This window comes from Epinephelus fuscoguttatus, linkage group LG5 (assembly GCF_011397635.1).
Source record: "Epinephelus fuscoguttatus linkage group LG5, E.fuscoguttatus.final_Chr_v1".
Lineage (NCBI taxonomy): Eukaryota > Metazoa > Chordata > Actinopteri > Perciformes > Serranidae > Epinephelus > Epinephelus fuscoguttatus.
The window spans coordinates 20,024,191-20,052,100 of record NC_064756.1 but is presented as its reverse complement, the minus strand read 5'-3'; the positions used below and the strand labels follow the sequence as shown (position 1 = coordinate 20,052,100).

Sequence of the window (27,910 nt, the reverse complement as noted above, 5' to 3'; positions counted from 1 at the left end):
CCGCTGTCAAAACTTTACACACTTTTTAATTTTATACTTAAAACATTTATCATAATTAAAGTATACACAGTGTTCAGTACTACAGAGAACGTACTGGATATCAAAATTGGTATCTGACTTTTGGCTAATGAAGGTTTTCTGACACTTCAAAGTGGCTAGCTATTCATTTAAAAAATACTCCTGAAGTAGTAGTACTACATGGAAACATACGACAAATGACACATTTAAATAGACAAAGTACACATTTCTGTTTGTCATTCAAACGAACGATGACAAAATGGATCATTCAGACATGTGCTACTAGAAATTTAAGAAACCTCAGGAGTTAGAATGTAATGAGCTTCCTATACAAACTATAAATGTGCATCTGAATGGATTAGTTATTATTATTAAACTTTTTTTAGGGTAACTTCATTCCTCTCGTTGTCTCATGGTGTGTTTCTGACTCACTGTCGCCATTTTCTCTTCTATTAATAGCTATCAAAACGCACAAAATGTAAATGAATCTTCCTGATGATCAAGTGGAACCCACATATACAGACTGAAATCAACAGTATGTACAGACACTGCATGTGTTTGCTGCCCACACACTCGCTCACACACACTGATGCAAAGTGATGATAAAACTGGCAGAATTCGATGTTCCTGCAAAGAGGCAAAGGGAGAAATCTATTGGTCTGGCAGCTGAATACCTGAATGGAAATTTATGGAGTTAACAGGAGTGAGTCAAGAGCGTTTAATGCCAGTGAACTGTCCGTTAGTTCATCTGCTTCTGGTCCTGAAGTGGTACATGGAAAATGTCTAGAACAGGGAGGAGTAAAGGGTGGAGGGCGGTCTTCCTATGGCCCCCCACTGTAGGAATAGTCTGCCTTGTTGTGCATCACCAGCTTGTTGTCCACAAAGTAGAAGCTGTCAGACTGTGTCTCGTAAGGGTGCAGGATCATCTCGCGCACTGAGAGAGAAAAGAGAATCACAACACTCACTATTCTGCATCATTATATCCTGCTAGATCTCATAAAGCACCTCTGCATGGGTGTGTTTGTCTCTTGCAGTCACCACGTGTGTGTTGGCTTATTGTGTGTGACACTCACTGATATCCTCGGACAGCGCGGGGAACTCATAGATGTGCTCGCACGTGTTCTTGCTGCTGGGCATGCAGAAGCCAAACTCGAAATCAAAGCTCTTCAGCAGCTGATCACGAAAGTAGTGTCTCTCAATCATGCGGAAGTTGTTGATGGGTGTGTCTCCCACTGTGAACTCCACTCTGCAGAAACATAGAGAGGAAATTAATTCACCAACCTGGAAGATTTCTGTTTGTGTTTCTTGTTCCATGTTATTCATTCATGGTTAATCTGCTTCCTGTTTTATTTTGTAGATTCTCTCCTCATGTGTCATGTCTGGTTTTACTTCCTGTCTTTGTGTGTTTTCCCGCCTGTTTTCTGTCACACATGTCTCGTTAGTCCTTCCCTGTTCCCAGAGTCTTCCCTGCCTGCTGTATCTGGATGTTTTCATTCAGCTATATTAAAGCTCGCTTTTTGTTAGAAACTCAGACTGTCTGTTGGTCTGCTTTTGGGTCCTAGTCTGAACTGCTTTGTAACAGTAAATAAGACAGCAGTTGATCCAGATGATCTTAACACTTAATTTGGAGGTAAAATACTGAAATTCAATATTAAGCAGAAGAGCTGTGAGTGCGCACGGGAGCAGGTTGTGGATTCAAAGTTATTTTGGTGATCTCACAGATGTCTACTTCCTGTCCAATATGATGTTCTCATACTTAAATGACAGAAAAGGTTTCCCAAAACACATATATGATTGTTGGAGAGTACCAGTGACATGGCACAGGGTTGGCGCAACACGCCAGCTCTGGCTTAGAGGTAGAGCGGGTCATCGTCTGCATGTCGAAGTATCCTTGGGCAAGATACTGATCCCCAAATTGCTCCTGATGGCTGCTCCATCAGTGTGAGTGCATGAGAATGCTTACTGAGTAGTAGATGGCACCATGTACGGTAGCCTCGGCCACCATTGTGTGAATGTGAGTGTGAATGGGTGAATGTAGTGGAAAAGTGCTTTGAGTGGTGGGTAGACTAGAAAGGCGCCATACAAGTGCATTTACAGATGTGTGTACTAACAGTCGTAGTTAGGCACCCAAACTACTTGGTTACGTTGAGAAAAAAAGTTCATGGTTCAGATTAAAATCAGTATGTTTCCTACATAATTTGAATTGCATGCATAAGTTCTGTATGTACATGACACAAGTTGAGTACGTTACCATCTCCTGGGTGAAAATCTATCACTACCTGGTCTGTGCCAGAAGCAAATTTTCCTTTCCTAGGATAGCAAAGGCATGACCCACCCTACTCTGGATCGAACTTGTTGACTTTGTTGGTTGGGTTTAGACAAGAGGAATGATATTGTTTGGGGTTAGAGCAAGTCATGCCTTCACCATCCTAGGGCAAAAGAAACTTGCGTACCGGAAACCTGATCTGTTCAGGTCCTTTACCCTGCCAAACAGGCTGTCCTGACCCAGTCGTTTGAGGCCAGTGCCTAACCCCATTTGTCTTTGCATGTGTTTAACGAATCAGTTTGCAGTACAAATTGGCAAAAGTCCTGTGTTTGTTTTGTTGTTTTGTTGCTCTTTATACTGCATTACTTGACATCTTCCTTCACCCCCATCATAATTGCTTTGGCTAGAATCATCCTTTAAATTCACCGTACAGAACACTTATCTTTTCTGAGGTACAATGCTAAATAAAAATATAAAACCTCAACCATTATTTGGTGAATAAAACATTATATCTAGGATACACTGAGCCCTCTCATTCTGCCTTTAGTATCTGGTTGAGTCAGTTACTGGGTTGGATTAAAATCTGCAGTCAGTCACAGAGTAGGAGTCTGATGATGATGAACACCACTCAGGAGCACTGACAGATACTTGGTGCCTGACTCAGCAGGTGGGCTCTGCTGCTCTGTATGTTCACACATATCATCATCAGCCTGCCGTCCCACACTGACGCCCACACGCCTCCCACATGCGGTATGTGTCCTCTGTCAGTACAGCAGGGTTGTACTGGACATTAATGCATCATGCAGCTTTTTTGGACACGTCTCTCTTTCTCTCTCTGTCTCTCAGTTTCCGAAAGAACACTGAATGTTAACTTACGTTGCTCCGACCTGCCGCAACTGCAGGAAGGCTGGGGTGAACTGGTATCGGACAAAACGGCCAGCGTTGGGGTCACAGTGCTTTCTGCCTCCGGCTAAAGAGGAGACATATCAGAGAGTTCAGAACTACATCTCACAATATGAAATGAAAAATACCCATTATTATATTGCCTATACTCACGTATCCTTAAATATACAACAATAAAATCTATCAAGTAAAATAGCAGAGGTCTAAAGTCGTTTAACATTTTAACAACAGAGTAACAATATATTACATTTACAAAAATCATGAGTGCTTTAAAAAAATTCGTATTCATTTGTTAAAACAAGTTTTTCAGAGGTGTTGCATCTCCCTCTGTAATTTTTGACCTGCATGCTAGTGTTTGTACTCAAACCAGATTATCTTTGGTATCATTTTTTCCAATTGGCGCTCAATAAAGAAATGTTAGTTCTTCATGGTTCTCTCCTGGAACTTGACGAATGGCTGTTGAATTGGTTCAAACAAAGATGATCAGGGGAATTAATTGTCGACTTCCTGGGAATGAATTGCATTAATGTTAGCTGATTCAGGAAATGAAGGGAAATTCAGTGATTTGTGACACACTTTTTAACTACCATACTTTTCAGTCTTTGGTTTTGAGGGAAGGTATCAAGTATTTTCAAGTCAAAAGGCTCAAGTCCCAAGTGAAGCCATGAATCATTGGTGTTTAAAGTCCCTACAAGGAACTCTCATTTTGAGTTGATTTTGGCGACCCTGTGGACAAAAGTGGTAGTGTTTTGCTGGAATGAAGCCTACATTTCCCATGAGTTCTAGCGCGTATTGTTGTAAAGACGCTTACCTGGCTCGCGCATGTGTTTGTTTTGGGGATGAATGAAACAACAAGAAGACGGGAAAACTTTGCCCCCGCTCCTATCTGGGATCCCAGCTCACCTCTGCCGCGCCCCAGCTCCACCTCTCCGGCGTAAGCGCCACCGCCACCGGGGTAAACACAGCGGTCGGCTGGTAAGGCTGAAGGCCTATTTGGCGACCACTTCCACGGCTTCTTGGACTGAGTATGGAGCGGTGCCTTGCCTCTTTATTTCTCGGCACTCGCTGTACCCTGTTGATGCCTGGCTGGTACCTGTCGTCGGCCCGGATGAGGTGTTCCAGCCCCACGGCCCCTGCTCTCCTCGTCCCCGCTGGCACGGGGTGAATCTGCGCAACCTGCGGCCTTTGTGTGTGGCTCCCTGGACAGCTAACGCCGTGGACCCGCCGGCTCCTGCCAGGATTGGGCTGGTAAATGCTAGATCGCTAGCGAACAAAAAGTTTATCCTGAAGGATTCCTGACTTCCCGAGGATTGGATTTTCTCTGTGTGACTGAGACGTGGCTGACTGTTGGTGAGTCCAGTGCTTTCACAGAACTTTTACCTGATGATTGCTGCTATTTTAACTCCCCGCAGACATCGGGTCGAGGAGGAGGAATAGTAACTATTTATAGGAGTCAATATAAATGTAAGCAGCTAGGTAGGATGACGTGTGCCGTCTGAGTGCCGCAAATCGTTTCGTCCTGGAAGCGAGTTTCCTAAAGGTATGGATATACACTATATAGAAATAGCTTATCTTCACACTGATGGTCTCATTTGCTGTTGTAGGTCACGCACAGACATCAGCAGAAACGAGAGACTTTTGCATATCCAGTTAAAAGTTCCTTGTAGCGGCTTTAAGTCCAAGTCAAGTTGCAAGTCTTTTTTTGATTTTGTTAAATCGAGTCTAAGGTCTTAGACACACCAAACCAACATCAAGAACTAGTGGCAACTGTTGTGTCGCATTATGTAGCAGTGTCTCGGCCAAAAAGTTGCACCTGAACACAATGCAGAGACTATAGCGAAAGGCCACCTAGCATGTACATTATGCGCCTGCGTGACAGGAAATAACTCTCCATACCAACAGTTGGGCGGCTGTCTGTATTCATCATTCAAAAAGGGAAATCAGAGGATCAACAGGACGCATTCAAAATGCTAGTTTGCCAGTTAGCACAACCCAAGCAAATACTGGAAACCTGATATGTTCAGCGAATACAGGCGAATAATGACACAAACAACTATGAACTGTTTTGGCTAAAGAGCTCAATGGCAAAAAAAAGAAAATCTAAATTTTTCTTACTACTGTTTCTCTTCTTGTGCACTGAACTTGATTGGTTTCACTCATGGGGCATGCTGAATTTGCCGAAAGTAGCCAACAAGGGCCAGCTATTGCCAACGGTGTGGGACACACATTAAAAACTAGGGCGACAGATGTTCATTGACCAATAGCCAACCATCGACTTGGAATATCAGGGCCCTGTAGTCACCACATTTGTGACTCGAAGTCCAAGTCAAGACTCAAGTCCACACTTAAGTAAAATACCCTTTACAGGACATTACAGTCAGTGAGGTATTTAATTCAGCCTTTATAATATATTCAGAAGTTTGTGGATCTGTCTCATAACCTGTCATCTAGTCTCTGAGGTTCGGAGCTGACCTGGTGTTGGAGGTTTAGTAATCTCAAACAGGACCGTCCCCGTCTCCATGTCACGGATCTTAAACCTGGTGAAGTCGATCATGTGGACGTTTTCTTCTGGAGAACAAAGATAATCTGAAAAAGAAGAGACAGACACTTTAGAGTTCATTCTCACCCAAATCCTACAAACAGTCTGTTTCTAATCTCTTCATGACATCACCATGAATGACGCAAACCTTTCATGTCAGGCAGCAACCTGTCAATTAGTGAGAAACTGCCACCTCTGTAGTTTTCTGCCAAGATACCATCACATCTGCTGTTATGGGCAAGTCTGAACTGATCTCATTCACAAACCTGCTTTGTGCTAAATACATTCTCCTGACCTTTTGTTGCTGTCGTTGCTGGATGCTCACCACTGTCACCTCACAATAAGGCCAGGGATGCTATTTTTACACATCAGATCCTTGTATATGCCAAGATATGACACCAACAATAAGTACACACCCTATGCGACAGGTTTTGTGTTTGTGGAGCCAATTTATACGGTGCATGCAACCCATGCAGTAAAATGAACAAAGCATCGGTCTAAATCTCTCTCTTGTGTGTGTGAATTACATTTTGGTAATTTGTTACATCGGTCAGCACAAACAAGACAGACAAGCTGACAAGCTAACTCAAGTAAGTTTAATTTATGTCGCCCAGAATTATTAGTTGTGAATTTGCTTCACAGTCTGTTCAACATATGACACCTTCAAACCTTAGATTTTCAATTTGAATAAGAAGAAAAGAACATAAATACACCTGTTTACATCATCTAACAGTGTGCGTGCACTGTATCTCAGCGTGACTCTGTGTCTCTGCTGTGCTTCCTTCTTAGAAGACTGAAAAACGATGGCATGTATTTAAATGAAATAACATTCATTTATTCATTCATTCACTGGTTAGCCTGCTTCCTGCCTGATCTCAGTGAACCTGGATTGTTCTCTCAACCTCTTACTCGAGGTTAGATTTGAACATTTCTTTCAAGTCCTTTATTTTTTGCACATAACATAACAATAACAGGGCAGCAAATAGTTTTTATATAACTATAGTAACTATGCAGTAAGTTTTTAGTGTTTGCCTACGGTCATTTTTATAGTTTTATCTCTAGTTTAATGCCTCTAATGTGTGTCCTGGGGTTTTGTTTTATGTAAGCTGATTCATTTAATTTGAAGTACTTGTTGAAGACTGACATCACAATAAAGCATTAAAGGGTAAGGTAGGTATATTTCAACCTGGACCCTATCTTTCCATGTTTTTACAGCTGAGTGATCAATAGAAACAACAATTTTTGAAACTGGTCCAATATTGAGTGTCACCACTGCAGCCATGATACAGGCTGCAATGCAACTACTCAGGGCAATTGTGCAACATCACTTTACGTCAACTAAACGTGGTTCATTTAGCCACTGGCAGGCTCAGATTATATTAAAAGTGTCTAACAACTTATGAAAAGTATCGCTATGGAGGTTAAAGTTTTTTTTGTTTTGTTTTTTTTTAAAGTGAGATCCTTTTTGTTTAACTACAAACAGCTTCAAAATCACTATTGTCAAACTCACCAAACTCCATTTGAAGAAACTGTAATTTTATCATTGTTAAACACACTTCATTCAGAGTGGGAGAGAAACAAAATAAAACTCTCAACAACTGTTAAGGTTTGTCTGTCCATTGTACCAGCACACACCAGCTCTGGACTGGTTGAAATTAAACCCTTAATTCACCCAGTTAGACATTAAAATATGCTGACTGTATGCATGCTAAAATTACTGTTTATTTAAATGCAGGCTGGTGAGTTTGGCGATGGTGATTTTGGGGATTTTTCTGGTTAGACAAAAAGGATCTTTCTCTTAAAAAAAGGTTTATCTCTGTAGGGATCCTTTCCATAGTATTGTCATACACTTAAAATAATAAGGTGAGCCTGTCAGTGACAAAAACAAACACTTCTGAATGGACATAAATTGACGGAGCGCACATGCATCATGTGGTTACATTGCAACCTGTTTCACCACTGCAGGCTGCAGCCCTCTTTCTCAATACTAAATTCAAAAAATGTTGTTCCCATTGATCACTAAGGCACAAAAACATGGGAAAGGTTCTCCAGGTTGCAAATGTGCCCTTTAAATCTTTAATCTTGATAGGCATACAAGTCCCATGTATAGTTTTATATTTACACCATAGAAATAATTTAACATCAACAGACATAACACACACTCCTCCTTATTGTAATATTGCTGATGTCACATTGTATTTTGATTTTGCATTCACAGTCATTATTACTTTTCTCTAACAGGTTTTTATTTATATTGAACATCGGGATCGTCAAGTTGACTGAACACAAGCCCACTGGAAGACAGAAACCCAAGTACCCTGAGCAGGATGACAGATCTGGTCATGCTTACACTGTGTGTGTGTGTGTGTGTGTGTGTGTGTGTGTGTGTGCGTGTGCGTGTGTGTGAACATGTGTGAGACACTCCCCTCCCAATGGGGCTGGATTAGACCTAAGAGGCTTATTGTGTTTTACCATCACATGGACCGGCTGGTCGAGAAACACACACACACACACACACACACACACACACACACACACACACACACACACACACACGCACCCCTACTATCTCATTAGGGTTATGGCAGGGACAGCTATTATTAGTAGTCTATGTTGCATAAGGGTTGAAGGGTCTTTCTCACTGACGACTTTAACACATTTAAAAACACAGTGAGGGGCAACGATGCAGGTCGGAATAAGATAAACACACACATGAAATGGACTGTGGATTTGTGCATATGTGTCTGTGCATATAAAAAACTTACACTGCTGCTTCCTGTACTGTTTCGGAGGTTTAGACAGCAGATGGGCCACACAGGCTTTAGCCACCTGCTCTGAGATATTTATAGACCTTTTCATAGAGTACAGTACACCATACCTGACACCTTGTCTAAAAATGTCTCTCTTGTGAGGCAGGACTATTTAGAGCTTATTGTTTAATACAGTGGACAGCATGTTTTGGACACCAGTGTCACTGATTCCATGTGACACTATGACTATGCAGCTCTCCTCATTAATTAACGCAAACATCTGCAAATTTCTGACATTGACACCACAGAAAAGACGACATAATATCTAGTGTCTTTAAATTATGACATCTCACAGTGATTGTTAGTCGATGTTGACAAAATGCCATTGACTAAATGCAAATATATATTGAAGGCCAACCTGGTCTCACTCCTCACTCCATACTTAAGCACCAAGGCATCTGTTAGCAGTTATGGCAACATTTCTTGATGCTCCGAGCAACTGCCATAATAAGCCTATTATGAGACAGAAGCCCACATGTGGTGGCCAGGAGGGGAAATGGATGTGTCAAACAAATGCTGGAGACCCACTGTTTGTGTCCAGTGTGAAACCAAAATTCAATCTAGTTATTTTACTAACAAAGCAGAGTGCTAGTATGTCTAGCATACAAGGCTAGTGTGGTATGTCACATGACATTGCATTAGTATCATACTTATTTTGAGCCAAATGACGATGTATTTTTCTAAAACTAACCACATGCTTTTGTTGACTAAACCTGAAGAAATAGGTTTTTTAACTTTATTTTGAAAACAGACTGTATGCATTTAACAAGCTAAAGCTGTGCATTTCCTGTAAAAACGAAAGTTTATTTTGAAAAGACGCAATACATGTACTGAGCGTAAAGTGACACACCAATCCTGAGCATCCAAAACTGACATGTTTTTACAGACATGGATGTAAGAGAGCTTGGCTGGTGCACGAAGGCATACAACCATGGGGCAGTAATTCTAGTTTATAAGTTGCCTATGACATTGTAGTGTGCCAGATTTCTTTGTATGGTCATGTGCTCCAGGTAGGAGGGTTAGCTAGAGCGTCATAATTCGACATGTTGGGTGACTGACCAGGCATCTGTATTTCACAAGTTAGTTGGTAGTAAGAATGAGTTGATATGGCGTATAATAAAATCTTATCAATGGATAAGATGGATCATGGCTGGATAATTACATAAATGTGCAGATTTCATCTTTAAGCCCATTTTTTTAGCCCTTACAGCAGTGTCGAAATGTCACATTTCTCTCCTTTTATAAATCGTCACCATCATCGTAAGTCATGTCTCTACAAATCAGTAATGTTTTTATGAATTCTATGTTATAGTATTCAAGAGGGGTTTTACAACTACACGAGGCACAGAACTAAAAGACTGGAAAAATTTAAACCCTCTTATGTATTACTTTTATATCAAAATGAAGACCACTATGTAATCCTCTTGACTCATATAATCAAATACTACATTAACTTTGATGTGCTGATCCCCCAATAATATCTAGAATAACTGAATATCCCTAGTTATAATTAACAACCGTGTGTAATGTCATGTCAAGAACTAAATTCAGCATTAACTGTAGACTGATCGTGAATTGAATACATACTGATGAGAAGGATGTTGTCATTAAGCACTGTACTGTATATACAATATGCATGCATGTGTGCGGAATGAATATATATATATATATATATATATGTGCATATATATAGTATGTATACAGTTGCAGCTGCTGTATCTCCCTGCACATGCATTGCAGAGTGCACAGGGTTCATCTCTGGTGATAATTTCCTGTTAACATACTGTAGATGCAAGTGGAGTGTTTCCATGGTAAACATCACAAGACTGGTGAAGACACTGCCATGTAAAGCTGCTCTGGCTACAAAACGCAAAGTCTCTTTATATTGCCTCCCAGACTGCAGTAAGAGGGTTAGAGAGCTGCTGTTTGATGCAGTGCCCTCTAGTGCCAATTCATTTGATGTGAGGCGCTTATCTGCTCTGAGAATATTACTATAAGCCTACTGTTAGTCTGGGATTGTGTTTCTTTAAAGCAACAGCAAGGAAACACTTTCACACACTATTTATAGAGTGCTTGCACACAGCATTGCCTGAAACTAATCATTATAGAGAGTTTGAGATAAATTCAAAACTAGAGGACAAGCGTTAAACAATCATAAACTGGACCAAATACTGTTGTATAATACTGTGCAATCAACATTCAGTGACACTGTTCACCTGTTGAGCTTCTCATGATAAGAATACATACATGTACAATATGATACATACCCAGAAATACTTTTGCACTGCTCCTATTTAAAATGACAGTAAATGAGTGAGTAAATGTACACTTTTTCATTCCAAAATATATCATATAAATGGCATTTTCTGTAATTAATGTTATATTGTTATATTAATGTTTGTCTCTGTGTTATACTATTGATATTGTGAACTGGGACTTGTTATCACCACTTGATTGAATGGGTTAGAAGGGGCCTGCTACACCTACAAGTAGGTTCAGAAAGCCGTTCTCAGCCAAACAAATGGCTGTTATCAGTTCTCACTGAAGCATAGATTTGAGGTAGTATGGCCCTACTCTGCCTCCTACATTTACGTTTATTGTTAGCTGGCAATCTCTAGTGGATGTAGTAATTATGATGGGAACAAAGAAGGAAAGCAGTTGATGTAGTATTAAGACAATCTGCGTATGGCAATATATTCTCACTCCCAACTTGTCCTATACAGAGGCTTGTTCAGTGGCCCTACACATCAAACTATGACACTTCAGGTATCCCTCCAGTGTCGTTTTTTAATGCTCAGGGACAGTGTAACAATTGACACTTATTCCAAACTTTGTGTCTTTCAAAATAGACTGCTGTTTTTTACAGGAAATGTACATTTAGCTTTTTAAGTGCATACAGTCTTTTTAAAATAGCGTAGGTAAAAAACCTTATGGTTTACTTCTTTATTTAGGCAACAAAAGCAGGTGGCTAGGTTGAGAAAAAGAACATTGTTTGGCTTAAAATAAATGCGTTAAACAACGTAATGCAACATCATGTGACATACTTTACTGGCACAGTATACTACACCTTCTAGCAGAGTATGTTCTTCAAAATAACTTAACTGACTTTTGGTTCACAGAAGGACACAAATGGTGATCTCCTGGGTGAAAGTCTGTGGTTTCTTTGATCACCTGCCTCCCATTCTTCCCATATTGATTGGCAACATGTCGGTGTATATTCTCAGTTATCCAAGTCGTAGTAATCATGAGTGCTATATCGTAGGCAACTGGACTTGCCATCCGACAGCTGCCCACAAAAAAATGACAGCTGACGAGTTGGGTGTGAGACCAGGTTGCGTACAGGGGTCAGGGGGGTAGATGGGTCAAACAAACACAGGACTTTCACCCAGGAGACCAGTGTTTGTGTCCCATGTGAAACCAAAAGTCAACATAATGTACTCAACTTACATAACAATGTACATATTTAACCCAGACCCCGGTCATTTCCTAAACCTAGCCACTTGGTTGTGGCAAAAGTGAAACTGAAACCTGATGAAACTGTGGCCATTTCACAACATTGATATGCACCTTCTGGCCCATTGGTATTCTGCACCGTCTGATGCGTTATAGCGAAATGATGACAACTGATAATGACAACTTAATGGGCTGATAACAATCGTAATGGGTGATTAAAAACAAATATAACATATTCCATTTTGTTGTGTGGTCTTTCAATATCAATGTTTTTACTATAATGTGATTAATAAAGACTTAAGTAATAGGATTAATTAAATGCCCATAAAATCTGCAGGATTTTATTAATTGAAATTACCAAATAGATCAAAATTGTCTGGTTCTCATCGTAAAGACTGCAACAGAATTACCTGACACAGTTTTCCTGAACATATATGTCTGTTTGCTGAATGAACAAACAATCTGTCCTCACCATAATATGAAAAATGTTGTTGTTTTATCTTGTTCTTGAAGGCACTAACGTTCAAACCCAAACTACACTTACAATATATCAGTAAAGGTGACACATTTTCCTGTTCCCTCAATGCATAGTTAAGTAAGAAAAGGAGCTTTCTGAAGGGTAAACTATGTGTCATCCACTAAATTTATCATTTCTGACAAAAATGTCACTTATTTGAAAATCTGTTGGCGGAGCACTCTGAATGCATCTCGTGTAGCTGTCACAGAGCAGCTCTCTTTGTGGGCAGATGACCGATAGATGCATTTTGTGAATCAGAGATGGCGACTTGCCAGAATGTGCTGAAAAAGACAGATGGAGCATTTCATCTGATAGCTCAGCCGGTGAAATCACTTTCACCCAGTCCAGTGCAAGTATTCACACATAACCATTTCACTCCCACAATCGCATTAAACCCAGAGCACATTACCAACTTTAGACTGCACCGCTTTGATTTCATAGTCTATGCACATGGAGCAGCTTAAATGATGACGACTGACTGTACTGTATTTTAGAGGTTTGTAGGAGTAGTAATAAAAATCTTTTCAAATACTCACTGCTTAGTAACAACAAAATAAAGTGTGAGCCGAGGGGAGAGAAAAGGAACAAATGACACACACCGAACGATGAGAGTCATTTTCAGTTTGTGAGAGACAGAGAGGAAACATGGAGAAAATGAGCTGAGGATACAGAGAACGAGGATAGTGTTTAATTGAGGAAGACATCTTGATTATGATGAATGTAGCCTCCTTTATAGGCTGCAATTTGTCTTTTTTATGATGAACCACGGCCTTGTTTCACAGCTATAGCAGATGTCTGGGCTTGCATTTGGGAATATTTAGGATCGTTACATGATACATTTCTTATTTGGGGCAAAATGTTCTCATTTGTCAGAGTGTAGAGAGATTTCAAAGTGGTTTCTGAAAACATATCGCTGGAATAGATTCAATGATCAGTGCTTTACACACGGTCTGTGAAAGTAATTAAATTACATAACTCTTAAAAAAAAGGCATAAAGGATCAAAGATGTTCACAGTACAGTTTAACAACAAAATAGTATGCATGTCTTTCTAAAACAAATGTCAGATGATAAAAACTTACTATGGAAACTTTTCACTTGTGTGAAAAATCACCATAGTGAACTCCCTGTCTGTTCTTTCGATATAGGGCTACAGCCGGTAGTCAGTTAGCTTAGCTTAGCTAAACCATGAACTAGTCTGGCACATAGACTGTATACAAAGTTGTATGGCAACTCCCCAAAAAGTGAAGACCAAAAGTGAAGACCAAACATCTCACTCTCCCCCTTGTGGCTGGCTGCAGTAGAAGTCATAAACCCTGCGCCCTCCCTGTTGTCGGCTGGGACATGAGCCAAATTAAACAGTCAAAGCACATCAAAAAAATGTTTCCCAAAAATGGTTTCTGTCATTTTAGGTTCTTATCATGCTGATGTATGTTCAAGTGTTCAATAAGTTTGGTTCTAAATGTGGTCACTTTTGGCTAAAAACAACAACAAAAAAACAAGATGGCCCTGACCAAAATGCCAAACTCAAGGCTTCAAAATTTGATTCCACAAACTAATTGGTGACATCACAGGGGCTACGTTCATTATTTTGTAGTTTATGGCTTCAGTGCAAGTGGCCCTAGTGATGTAGTAAAACAATACTGTGTTCTTTTCATAGGACATAATAGTGTTGGAAAGAAATTAGCCCTGCCATAACTGTGCGTCTGTGCAAAGTCAAGCTATTAAAATGAAAATAAAACTTCCTGCAAAACAAATCAGTTAGTTACTATCTACCTACTGCATGAATCACCTTGTCTCGTAAACCATGATACCAGTAAACATTTTCATACCTCAGTACTTTCTTTTTTCCTTGTCTTTCATCCACACACACACACACACACACACACACACATGAAGTGCTCCACTTCACTTCCTTCAACACTGTCACCTAGCAACGCTCCTTCTGATAGTGTGCCAGCTCGATTAGCCTGTCTTTTTCCTTCCCCTCATCCACCTGGCTGCTCCGCAACAACAAGGTGCAGCAGCGAATCAAAGCGGAGTATCTCAGGTTAGGCATCAGTGGTATGCAAATGAAACGTTTCACGTCTGATGGAGGTATATGTCTGAGGCCTCCTCCTATAGACAGAGGGCCTCCTTTTGCCTGATTTCGCTAGCTTGAAGCACAGGGAGGGATCAGGATGTGCAGATCTGATGCAGAATATTAAGAGGGTGCGTGTCAACACTGGCTTCAATAACAATGTGACATGACAGATTACAATATGCTTTAATCATATCATTAACTCCCAGAATAGGTGATCTGCCATAATTACATGCTGGTATTTCTACATTTATCTTAACGTGATTTCCATGTATCTTTAGCCTGACGAAGGATTTTACTGTGTGGTTTCTAACAGTCAGTCTCATCCATGTTAACACACATTAGTCATAGACCCAAAGACTGACAGCAGATTCTTGTTAAACATAATAATGTTCACTCTACTTGAGTACGAAGTCGATACAGTCTTGAAAAGATCCCTCTGGCAGCAGCCCCTCTAAAGCGAGTAAATTTAGCACCAAGTCTTGAGTCATGCTGTGTTCCTGTGTTCAGATACACAGAGCCTGTCTGACACTAAAGTGGCATTCATAAAGAGCAAGCGAGCTGCCACTTATAGCTCCTTAATCCCCAAGATTAGCCCGGAGTTACAGACTTTCAGACACAGGGATTGACTTCACATGCCTTTTTCTTTCCATTTGACCCTGTGGTCTCTGATCAATGCGGAGACTGCGTGTTGAATTAATCCCAGAACATGAGGAAGAACAACGCAGACATATTTACTTGTCTTCACGTTAAAATAATCCATAGCCAGAGGCAGTTAGTGACATTAGCATTACACCTTGGTGTTCACACTGTGATGTACAGTGCACCTGTGCATGGCAAGCTGTTTCATGTCTCGGTTAACAGCACCTGTAGGCAAACTGGCAAACGCTGAGGTTCGCAGAGAGGTTGCATTCTGAGCAGCTGAATGCAGATGAGATTCTTTCCTCTTATCTTTCTCCGGCCTGCATCGCCTGAGTGGAAAAAAATAATTCTTCTGTGAGAGGATTTTATGAGGACAAACATAATATAATGATCTAAACTCACTGAACCCCAAAGATGAAAAAAAGGGCATGGTTTGACGTTTTGGGATATGCTTACTGTCTTCCTTACTGAGAACCACTCTCATGTCTGTACAGTCGATATGAAGCTACAGGCACGAAACTTTTTTTTAAAGACTGGAAACATGAGGAAACATCTAGCCTGGCTCTGTGTGACAAACGAGACACTAGCGAGCCTTGGAGGTGCTCATAGGCCGATTATGTTAGCTTTCATGTTTTCAGTCTTCGTGTCAATCCAAACTAACCCTCTGTAGCTTCATATTTAGCATATCAGAGATGAGATCATCTAATCTAACTTTCAGCAAGAAACTAAATAATTGAATAACCCAACTAGCCTGGCGTCAGTCTTCTCATCTGGCATTACTGTATTCTGTAAATCTGTAAAGCCATTTACGTCCAATATACCTGCTTGTTTTTGCCACTGACAGGCTCAGATTAATATTTGAAGTGAATGAGAACTTAAGAAGCAGATCCCTACAGAGATAGTCCCTTTTGTTTGACCACAAACAACCCTGAAATTGGCACTGCCAAATCCACAAGACTCCATTTAAACTGACACTAATTTTAGTGTGTATAGATCAACATCTTTTCACATTACACTGGGTGAATTAAGGGTTTATTTCATTGAAACCAGAGTTGGTAATTATTGGAACAGTGGAAAAACAAATCAGGATAGTTTTGGGAGTTTTATTTTGTTTCTGTTGACTTTCAATTGTGTTTTATGATGATAAAATTACTGTTTATTTAAACTGAGTCTGGTGGGTCTGGCAGTGCCAATTTCGAGGCTATTTGTGGAAAAACAAAAAGGACTATCTCTGTAGGGATCTGCTCCTTAAGTTTGTACACGCTTCAAATAATAACCTGAGCCTGTCAGTGGCAAAAAGAAGCACTGTTGCTGTTGCTGGTTAAACAAAAATGACTCTAACAAAAAGGTCTGTCTCTGTAGAGTCTCCTTTCCATAATGTTGTCAGACTGTTAGATGAACAATCTGAGCCTGTCAGTGGCAAAAAGAAGCACTGTTAGTGGATGTAATTGATGGTGCAAACATGCCCTGAATGGTTACACTGCAGCCTGTTTCAGCAGCAGTCCTGCACATTACTGGACCAATTTCAAAAACTGTTGTTCCTATTAGTCACTTAGACACAAAAACATAAGAAAATAGGGCCCAGATTGAAAAATACTAAACTTAGCCGGGGTCTTTAATACTTTTTTTGTCCAAAGGGTGTGATTATGTTTAATTGGAAAAATCACGTGTGTGAAATCACTCATAAAACTGTAAATAGAAAGACCTGTTTTCCACAGCTCAGCTGGGGAAGATTTGGGCTAAAATATACAGTATTTAAAAGCAGTCAAGGACTGAGAGGTTTTGCAATCATCAGACTATGGTTTCAACTTGGAACATTCACACTGTGCAGCACACACCATGTGTGAATGTATCAGTAGCTCACTCACTAATAAGTTTCTTTTCTTCTAGTGAACCACATGACACCGCTTAATTGCAGAATATGATCTAACCTTTGTCTCCAGCATGCACACACACACACACACACACACTGACCACTCTGTCACAAAAGGAACTTAGAGGGAAACTAATGATTTGTCTGTTTTTCTCCGTCTTCTCTATCTGCATAATCTACGAAGAGAAAAAGCCTCGCTGACAGTGACAATTTGTGTTCAGGAAGTTCTGTGAAGTTTAATTCAAATTAGCAACGCTCCAATTCTGTAATAATACAGTAAAATGGTGTATCACTTGTCAATTAAATACTTTCTTCTAGAGGAATCACATGCAAAAGTCACCCTGCAAACAATGTGAGTGTGTGATTCAAGCCATTATTGAGCAACAAGGTATTGGAAGCAACTACAACATTTCAGTCCCCTTTTTTTTTCGCTTTGTGCACAGCTGAGAGCCCAAAATAGTTAAGGTAAATATTCAAAGTAATAGTCTAATTTATTTTCATGTAAATAAATATCAGCTCAGTCACAATGTATCGCCGAATGAGGCAGAATAAGGCCGAATGAGTTCGCCATCATATGACCGACTGCTGAAAGTATTGCAATCCTCATATATATTAGCAGTCCAGTTATGAACTGGGTGTCAAGGGTGGCATTCGGGAAAAAAAATACTGTATTAAGTTACTGCTAATGCAAACCGAACATTTCCAACTGCTGCATCTTCACGTTAAAAGCATTTAACTGTCGAAACATGACCTTTATTTTGAAGTACAACTAGGAAATGCACTGTGTTTGTCAGTGAGCCCAGCACTTACCACTATCTGTTATTAAAATGCATCTACTTAACAAGATAATGGTCATTTTCTATATTTTTTTGACTGAAGATTAGTTTGAAATCCTGCAGGGAGCAATGGAAACAAGAGGGAGCTGCCACAGTGAGATGTTACATGAAGAGCTGCAGGAGACAGGCTGCACACCTTCAACTTGCTATCTGTGCCCTGGTGTCCACACACTCAAGTGCAGCATGAAATCAGATCATGGTTGCACCACCATTCACAGACTACGGCCAGTTAATGCCTTACTGCTTAAATAAAATGACAGTAGTTTGCTTTGCTGCCCAGAACTCTGTGAAGTGCGTTTGCTGTTACCACCAATATGCACAGGTGTTGCCAAATCAACCAAGACTGAGATCTTTGAAACTGCCACTTTAAATTGATGTCTACTTTAAGAAATGATGAGAGCAAAGGTTCCTTGTGTAAGTCTACTGGCTACCCTGTAAGATTAATACATGTTATACTGAATGTTAAGTGTGGGTTCCCAGTTCCAAAGCAAAAACGGCAAAAATAAAGAACGAGCCTGGCTGCGTCCTGTTCAGGATCATCCCCATTTAATCTGATTTAGACCTCATCCTATCCAGAGAAGGTGGGGCATTCACTGTCTAAACTACCGTAGTCATACATGAATCCAATATATGAGTGTGTGGAGCATGTTTGGACGCGCCATTGCTGTTTTATCAATGACTGTATGAGCTTGTCTCTTGTAGGGCCTAAAATGTTCTTCCCATAAAACAGGGAAACACATCACTCTTGAGTTGATCTGGTCGTGACTCACAGACATATAGAACATAGTGAGGATGGGTCACAAGTATCTGTTGCTTTACTTTGTGAGGCCACAAGCGGAAAAGGTTGGGCATCTTAAAGCAGGAGACAATTTTCAACAATGTTAAGCTTGGATCATAATTACATGCTTATGGGATGCCTGTTTGTTGACACACTGTGGTTGTCATTTGCAAGCCACTGAAAATCCACTCATGTGATGTGAGAGGTATATAATCCTCGATCTGGGAACCATGGGAACACTGGACTGTGGAGAGATACGTGCTGCCTGCACTCTGTTTTTTGGCCTGTGTGTCTGATTTCTATTGACCATCGGCATCTCTCCTCCAGCAGTGACGAGGCCTCTTATTGGTACATAGAGGGTCTTTGAAATGGAAATACACAGAGATGTATGTGTGGGACTTTAACAAAGGGCTTTAGCCATAAATATCAGCACCAGCCAGTGATCACTGAGTTATTGGTATTGATCTATTACTCTTTTAAACTCCATAGTACAGTACGATCTTACATAACCCACCTTCAGCGTGATAACATTTGTAATATTGAGTGAATAAGACTCTGAGTGTGGCAACAACTGCCTGGTTCAAAGAGTAAGATCAAGCGCAAGTAAAAGGCAGTTCATGAGATTGCACTGATTACTGATGTGGATGCAACAAGCCGTCTCTCTCCATGTCAAATCACTCTGAAAGAGTAACCTTGTGACAGCTGTGCATGGGAGATTAAGAACCGGCTGCACCAATCAATTTTAATTAAAGCTGCATCCATTGTGTTGGCAGACATCACAGAGTGGAAATCCCGCCCGACGTAGATAAAGCACTGCTCTGTGTCCCAGACTTATTAAAACCAAATAATTGATCACCCATTAGTGTAAAAGGAGCCAGGCCGTTCTGAGTAAATCATTTTGATGAGGCAAAATGACACACCGATGCAGATTCTTTGAGGCGAACATACCTGCAGTGCAACAAAGGCTCTCGTGTGGTCGAGGTCCTATATCCCATCACAACATAATTTCGGTTGTAATTGACTGTTATTGTTTATGCGGGTGGGGTAAACATCCTTTTGTTTTTTTCAGCATTGAGTTGTGTTGGTAATGAGCTAACTGGCCAACTTCAATGTGTCCTAGGACGCACTCCTGCTGCCTGCTATTGAGAGTTATTTCCTTTCACACAGGTGCAGAATGTACGTGCTAGTTAGCCGTTGGGTGTAGTCTTAATGGTGGGTTCAAGTGCAATTTTTTGGCCGAGACACAGGCGACATAAGGCGACGCAACAGTACACTTTCATTGCCACCATTTCCTTGATGTTGTCTTGGTGTGACTGAGCCTTACAACAGCAGGCCCTTCACCCAACCTTTGTGTGGCCACTCAACACGATTTTCACTTTTGCTGCGACAGCTCAACCCTTATCGTCCTCTCTACCCCTCCATCTGCAGTTGGGAGCTTTTTTTTCTTTGACATTAAAGCAACAGTATGCAACTTCTTGACCTTAAAATAACAGCTTTAACATCTTTTAGATAGTACACAAACTTGTAATAGTTTATTGCTTCTGGCATCGTATTTGCCGGTTTTAAATGGGTCCATGTCATTGGTCCAATGGCCCATTGGTCCGACATCCCGTTAGTCCGACGTCCCGTTGTTCTGATATGTGATTATACTAGGCTATACTGTATTTGTGTACCATAGAGGATCAGCAAACGCAACAAAAGTAGGCTACTGGTTCAGATACAATTGTCATAGAGAGAAGAGAGTGAAACACCATGACCTCCTGTTATTAACTCTGGGGTCCGGGTTGTGTGGGGAGCTCTCCACGGTGCTGAACGGCTCCCGGCGGGCGTATTTCTGCCTTGATGGTGCGCCGCGACCGGCTCTGGGCCAGCTGGGAAAGGTTTGAGGCGAAGCAGGCTCACGGCTTATGTGTTTGTCACTTTCTTTTTCATTTTAACCCACACCATGATCTTTTCCTGACCCTAACCAAGTGGTTTTGTGCCTAAACCTAACCAGACCTTAACCACAGGGCATCATGATGATTTCGGAACAACGGGACTTCGGAACAATGGGTTTAATATGGTCGGAACAATGGGCTGTCGGACCAATGGACAGTTCCCGTTTTAAATATTCCAGCTTGTCAACAAATGCAAATGTACACTTGGCTGTCGGATAGTCCTTGTTTTCCTGTTGAGGTGACACAAATCACTATTTTTTTTACTGTTGTTTACCACAGTGGTGCACTAGTCCTAATCAGTACAGGCACCAAAATTGCAAAAATTGAGCACTGCGTTAGTTCAGGCAGGACACGATGTCAAGCTCAGCTCACATCCCAGCTACATCAGCTGATCTCAAACAGCCCAATCAACTGATGGAGCAGCTGATTGATGGAAGGGAGTCAGCTGATGGATCACATGATTCCTTTCTATGCAACCAATTGGCGAATCTCATTCAGGGCGAGAAGTGTGCCCTCTCCGCCTTATGCTTTCCACATAGGCGCGTGGAAGAGGCTTTCTGCGTAGGTCCGAGGAAAGGCAGAGGGGCCCCAATACAGAGCCATACCGCCGGTGGAAATAAAGTTTTCTTTGACTAAAGTGTTTCTGACTGAAATATAAATTCTTGCATAATATTTTTTGAAGTCCCTCTTGAAGATATAGTATGTATGAGGTGGCATCTAGTGGTGAGGTCGCAGAACTGAAAGTACAGGGGATGCCAAAAAGAAGCAAAAACACAAAAACACGAATGGCCCTCTCTAGTGTCAGTGTTTTGTGTGTTTGTGTGCTCTAGGCTACTGTAGAACAACATGGCAGACTCCATGGAAGAGGACTCACACTGTATGTAGATATAAACGGCTCTCAGGGTGACCTCTAACTCAACAGGTGGAGCATTCGCCCCATGTAGACTTAGGCCTGGCTTTGCTGCACATCATCCTCATTATCTCCCCTTCCCCCCTTTTTGTATATACATGAGTGGCTTATTCTAAGACAAGAAAAACATGACAACTTGAATAAATATAACATTATAACATTTTTGCCAATAGATGGCCCTAAACCCTACACACTGTACCTTTAAAACAATAGTCAGGTGCTCATTGAATGATGTTTTGTCTGCTGTAATCATTCCTCTTGCATTTAAAGTCCTTGCTCTGTGCTAAAATGTATATCACAGATTAACTGCAGGTAATATGCGGCTCTGGCACCATGATAACTTGTTGTACAATCCTGTCTGTGAGTATCATAAACCATTGTGCAGTCTTGATAAACCTTTAAACGCATTAACCTGTTACCAGACTGGACTTCCTGGATCGCATTTCATTGTCCTATCGGGTTGTTTTCTGTCTGAATCCCTGCTAACAGTGAGTTCAGCCAAGGATCTGAAGCTCCGAGGCTGCTATGACCCAACTGAGGAGTGTATCTCTTAAATTCAGGGTTCACATTTAAATACTCTTGTCGTCAAATTGAAAGACTAAAGAGCGTTTCCAGTAAGAGGCATGTTTACACTTTTTATCAACAGGAAATCCTCACGCTCTTGCTCTGACTGCTCACTGCAGTGCACTTACATGGAATTAGACATGGTGGATCAAAGTGGGAGAAGTAAATAACAATTTCAGACATGCACTGAACACGATTTAACAATTTTATAAAAGAGTTTAACAGCAGAGGGCTTGATTATAAAACCACACTTCTGCTGTCCATGAGTAATTTCTGTAATTCTTGCTATTACAATGCTACAAGATTTATTCATTCTGTAGCAGCAGTACTTCTGCTGATGTCTGCCCGCCTGCATATCATAAATCATCCATCATGTAAACAGTAAACTGATAATGTGCCATTTTTCATATCACAGCAGCGCTTCTCTGCCGCCTGGATTATATTTCTTCTCCTCTGCCGCTTGTGTGACAATGAGGCGCTGTGCCTCGCTTATCAGCACTGAACCACCGTGACAGACTGGAGCTGGGCTGCCCCAAAATGGTGGCATTTACCTCCCAAAAGCACAACTGGAAAAGTCATTTACACTGCAGGGTGAGGCATTTTCTGCTTCCCTCCTTTTTCTACCGCGATTTCCTTTCTCTTGCAGCAGAGAAATGATAGCCTGAATTGTGCGACACACTATGATTTTCCCTGTGGTGTGGTCTGTCGTTTAAAATGATTGGGCCTTGGAGAGACATTTCTGTGCTCTCATCACTTAACAGGGAACAAGAAGGAGATTCAACATTGCTTCATTTGCATAAACCCAAACACCATTCAGCTGTGGCTCAAATGAAAAGAAATATCACATATGTCAACAATGTGATATCTTTCTGTTACAATTTGCAGCTGTGTAAAGCTGGCACATGAATGGTTAGGGAACACAACAACTACATGTCTAATCTGATATCCAAAATGTAAACAAAGTCAGTGACGCTTCAGCCCCTGGGTCATTAAATACCTGAGGTGTATCGCGTCATTGCAGCATGCTGCATTACAGCCCTCCTGACATAATCCAGATTACGTAGATGTCGGTGGAGAGTGGAGATTACCGCACCATCATGAGTGATTTAGGTATAATTGCACTGACAGAGCCCTGGTATTGCTTTTCTGCTGAAGGGGCACCAAAGGAAAACAGATATGATGGTGTGAGAGCAAAGAGTTGGTGTTAAAAAAAATTGGGGGGAAGGGGGGTTGTTTAAGGGGCTTTGCTTTCGACTTCACTGTTGATCACTGCTATAAACATGAATCAATGAAAATGAATGCATATTTACCTTTTAAAAATTAATAACTAGTAAAAAATTGTCCTGTGTTGTCAGTTCATTAAAAAACCAGGCAATCAATTCGAGAGTAAAAGCAGATTTTTAATCCTGTTACTAAGGATGACAATAAAAATGCAAATATTCACCAACATTTGGGGATCTGATGGTGGTTTTCTTCACGCCATGTAAGTCCATGATGGTAGCTTTCAAATCCCCTCTTACTGTCTCTAATGATGGTCTGCTCCCATCCAGTGGCACCCCCAGAATTGTTGTATAGGGGTGGCCAGATGGAGACACTGAAAATCTTGGGGTGGCACACCAAAACCAAAAACCATAACTGAATTTCAGGAGTTCTGTAGTGCGGTTGAAGTCTATTGGCTAATTAAAATCTATGTCAATGGTTTGCTATTTTACAGTTAATGTTACTGATTATCTGATGTGCATAGAGTTATACCAGTACAGTTAACACTCCACTCCACAACAATCATGTTTTAATGTGTTATGTAATTGTATATACATTTGTTAGATGATTCATTGTTCTCCAAATAGGCTGGGAACAAGCCTTCTCGAGTTTAGCGGAGACTCGTGTTTATCAATAGAACCCATTTTCATTCAGATATCTTGAGGTGAAAGGGTTAGTGTTGGGGATCCCTTTGAAAATGCCCATGCCAGTTGTTCCCTCACCAAAACTCAGCCTAAGTTTGTAGCTTCAGGTTCTGGACGGCACAAGGAAAATCAAACAAACAGACCAACGGAATGGTGGGATGGTCAAACAAAGCATGCATGACAATATGTTGCAATGGTGATGCCGTATTGTTTACAAATAATTAAATAAAATACAATAAATTGTGTTTTATTATTTTATGTCATTTTCCCAGTAATGTCCAGATTGCCTGTGTTTTTGCTTCGTGTGAAGGAGCTATGCAACGTGGTTGTAAATCCAGATGGCAGAACAAATATTTTCACTTTGAACGACAATGCTGTCTACCGCTGCGCTCTCTGCTAGCCTCAACTATTTTCAGCACTCCGCTCTCATTCTCTAAAATGATATCCTGTTTGCCGTCTACCGTCTCCCTGATCCCATCTGAACACAGCATTATTTAGCCCTCTTACCGACAAGCTAGTTTCACAAGACACCACTACCTTCACGCTAGCTTAAAAAATGACCGCACCACAGCCTTTTAAAGACAGTAATGTAGCCCCCCAATTATTTTTGGCAGGGGCGGACACAGTGGGGTGGCCAGCAATTGTATCAGGGTGTCCCTCTAGGGGGCGCCACTGCTCACGTTCAATGAAATGAGGTTGAAAGCTCCAGAGAAAAGCTAGTAATTATGTAACTGTTAGACTCTAGTGTCATCTGCGTTGTGTTGATATAAAGAGGCCCAGACTGGATATCTTTGGAGGCTGTCTCCATTTATTCCTGACCACAACAAAATCCTCCCTCAATTACGACCATATAACTCGAGCCCCTACACAAATTAAGTGACACGGGAATATGTTGCCGTATTATACAATAAGTTTAGGCTGAAAAAAGAACTTATAAATATAGCTTAAGCAATCTTAAAACACATAAATGACTATGAGAGTAGTGTTGCTTACCTCTCCCATGGCGTACAACAGACAGACACCCCTTTATAGGTGGGGTATCCCCAAAGGTGAATGCAGGGGTACAGAAAGTAGTATCAGATGTTCCACATATTGACTATGGAGGCCTAAGCGTGTCAGGTAATAACAACTGAAACTAATTTTGCAATATTATATTAGTTAATGTAACAAATGTACATTTGTCTTTGTTACACATATTACTGCTGTATAATTGACCCTGTTACATGTTGATCTAACACTTAGATCAACATCCTATGTTCATCACCAGACTCAGGAAAGTAGATTTCTGTCTTTGGACAAATTAACTGTCGCATGCTCCTTTAAAACAATAACATCTTGGGCAGCAGTCATTTCATCAATAGAAAATTAAGTAATCCAGTGACAGAGTATGATATTACAAGTTTGTGAAACTCCTCTGACTTCACTCTGCTATTATAGAGAACTTGAAACCAGGCCTGCTGCTCGCCTTTAAAATCCTACCCTGCATGACATAATATCGTAACAGCTTCCATAACATGTTAAACAAGAGGCTGATAGTATTTGCCTCCTGTACTTGTTCCACCTGACTACTGTCTGTGATGAGCTATAATCAGTGGATCACATCTCTGGCCACCTGTTACCTCAGAGCCACAGGTGTCTTGAGGTGAGGATGTAGTAAGAGCCAGTTCCTTTTTCTTTTTTTGTCAGCAGGATTTGAGAGGCACACCAGGAAGTACATTCAGTCACCTTCTCTCTCTTACAATGCCCACACACTCAGATACAGAGAAACAAACACCTACATTCACACCTTGGTATTATTGTTGTGAAACTTGTTTCATGTGAGGTCATGTCAAAAATAGTAAATTAATTAAAGTAGTAAGTGTCCTTGGGTGAGATTAAATCTGTAACTGATCAGTGACATGTTTATAAAGTCTTATTTAAAGCTATGGAGAGACTCCTTTCAGACTGTCGCTGTCCATGGTATCTGTGCGTATTTCCTCCAGACAGCCAATAAAAACAATAAATGGACGAAGGTTATTTTGGACACAGAAAGACACAATAAACAAGGAAGCAGCAGCAGATGGGTCTCACTAATCCCCTCTAACTGTAAGGCTGTAACTACTCTCCCCACCGTGCCAATTACAGGAGCAGGTTACTTACTCTTGGTGATCTTCTGTAGCCCGAGCACATCATCGGGCGTTATTACGGTATTTCTGCGCAATTCTTCTTCAGTTCTAACCGGGATCCCCATGTCTGATGAGTTGCAGCCTTGCTGCACTTTCATGTCCGACAGAAGAGGGCTGCTCGGTGCGTAACCTGACAGGAGCTGGGGCTTTCTGCTGCTCTCGGCGTCGTCGCCGCAGGGGCCGATTTACTTGCGTCGCAGCCTTTAGTTGCGCGCTGGCTAATACACCGTGCAGCAAACAGGCTCTGTGCTGCTACAAGAATAACTCATTCTCCGTGCCCCCTCCCTTTCTCGATCCGGTAAAAGATAAAAATCAGCCCTTAGCTCCCTCCCCTCCCGCGCTCAAGGCTCATCGGCTCTCTCACAAGCTATTTAATCCAAATCCTGTGGCTTTAAACCGACCAGTGGTGCGTGGCTGACAGTCTGCGCGCCTCGTCATCTGCTGATACACCAGTGCGTGCATGGCTGGGCTTTAGGAGCACTAACTGATTACTCAATGCTCGCTTCTCACCTCGGAGATGAGCTCCTACATCCGGTGAGGCAGAGGTTCACAGGTGTCAGGAATAACATCTTGAAATGATATTTTGTTGAGGTGTGCTGTTACCGCTGTGTGAAAAGAGAAGGGTGCTTAATCAGCATTCAGAGAGCTGTTTATGACGACTGTTTCCTCTGCTTTGTAAATACAGCTTCACACTGTGCATACAGCTGACATGACATAGGCTACCTTCCTGGGGTTTGGTTCTGTAGCACTGAACCTCAACAGGTCAGGTGTCAGCACGTGTCCTGGTTCAGGTTTTTTGAAGCTTTATTGACATTGATCTTCTTTTTTGGCCACATGGGGGCAGAGGACTACTTGTAGCCAAACACTATACCATAATGTCTTCATGCTCACAAAAATGGATGGATAACTTAACAGACTTACCAGGCACAGCCCCATGGGCCCAAAGTGCCAGGGGGCAACATCACTCTATAAAAGCCCATTGGACTTATTCAATGTAAGCACACTGTACCTACCACACTAAGTTTCGGTTCGCAAAAATTTATGAAAATGTTTCCCCAGCGTGTGATACATGTCAACAGTTCCCTGCAAATCTTATTCACTCTTCCTGGCTCTGTCCCTCGCTTTGCAAATATTGGACAGATATTTTTTCTACCCTGTCAGAAGTTATCGGGGAGCAAATTGAACCGACTGTTCTTTGTGCTTTATTTGGTGTTTCTCCTTCACCACCTTCCCTGAAGAAACCCCAAAAGGATATTATAGCCTTTACAATCCTACTGGCCAGACGGCTTATATTGATCACCTGTAAATCAACGAGACCTCCCTCTCATACTCGCTGGATAAGGGACATTCTATATTTTATCAGACTTGAAAAGATTCGGCTCGCAGCTATTGGTTTTCCAATAAATTTAATGATACTTGGGGTCCTTTTTTTCAATATGTTAAAAGGATTAAGTTCCCTCAGAGTGACCTACATATTTGACAGTGAGAGTTGTGTAACCAAGGTCGGGTAAGTTTGGTATGTACCTTTTTTTATAGACTGATGTTTTTTCCTTTTTTTTTTGTGAGTGTGGTTTTGTTTGCTTGTTTGTTTTCTGTTTTGTTTTTTCTCCTACGATTTTAAATGACTTACTATATGTATATCTGTACAATATGCTCCTATGTTTAACTATGGGCTGTTGAAAAACTTTTAAAACATAGTCTACCAGCCTGGAGGAGA

The 27,910-nt window shown here is 41.1% G+C and overlaps 1 protein-coding gene across 1 annotated transcript; it reads right to left on the bottom strand.

Moving 5' to 3' along the window:
- Positions 1–26,795, bottom strand: unc119a (unc-119 homolog a (C. elegans)). The gene is made up of 5 exons (XM_049577462.1): positions 26,168–26,795; positions 5,660–5,773; positions 3,161–3,254; positions 1,092–1,264; positions 1–952 (listed from the first exon to the last, which is right to left on the bottom strand). The coding sequence occupies exons 1-5, from the start codon at positions 26,289–26,291 to the stop codon at positions 840–842; spliced, it is 618 nt and encodes a 205-aa protein (XP_049433419.1). The 5' UTR covers positions 26,292–26,795; the 3' UTR covers positions 1–839.
- Positions 26,796–27,910: the final 1,115 nt, after the last annotated feature.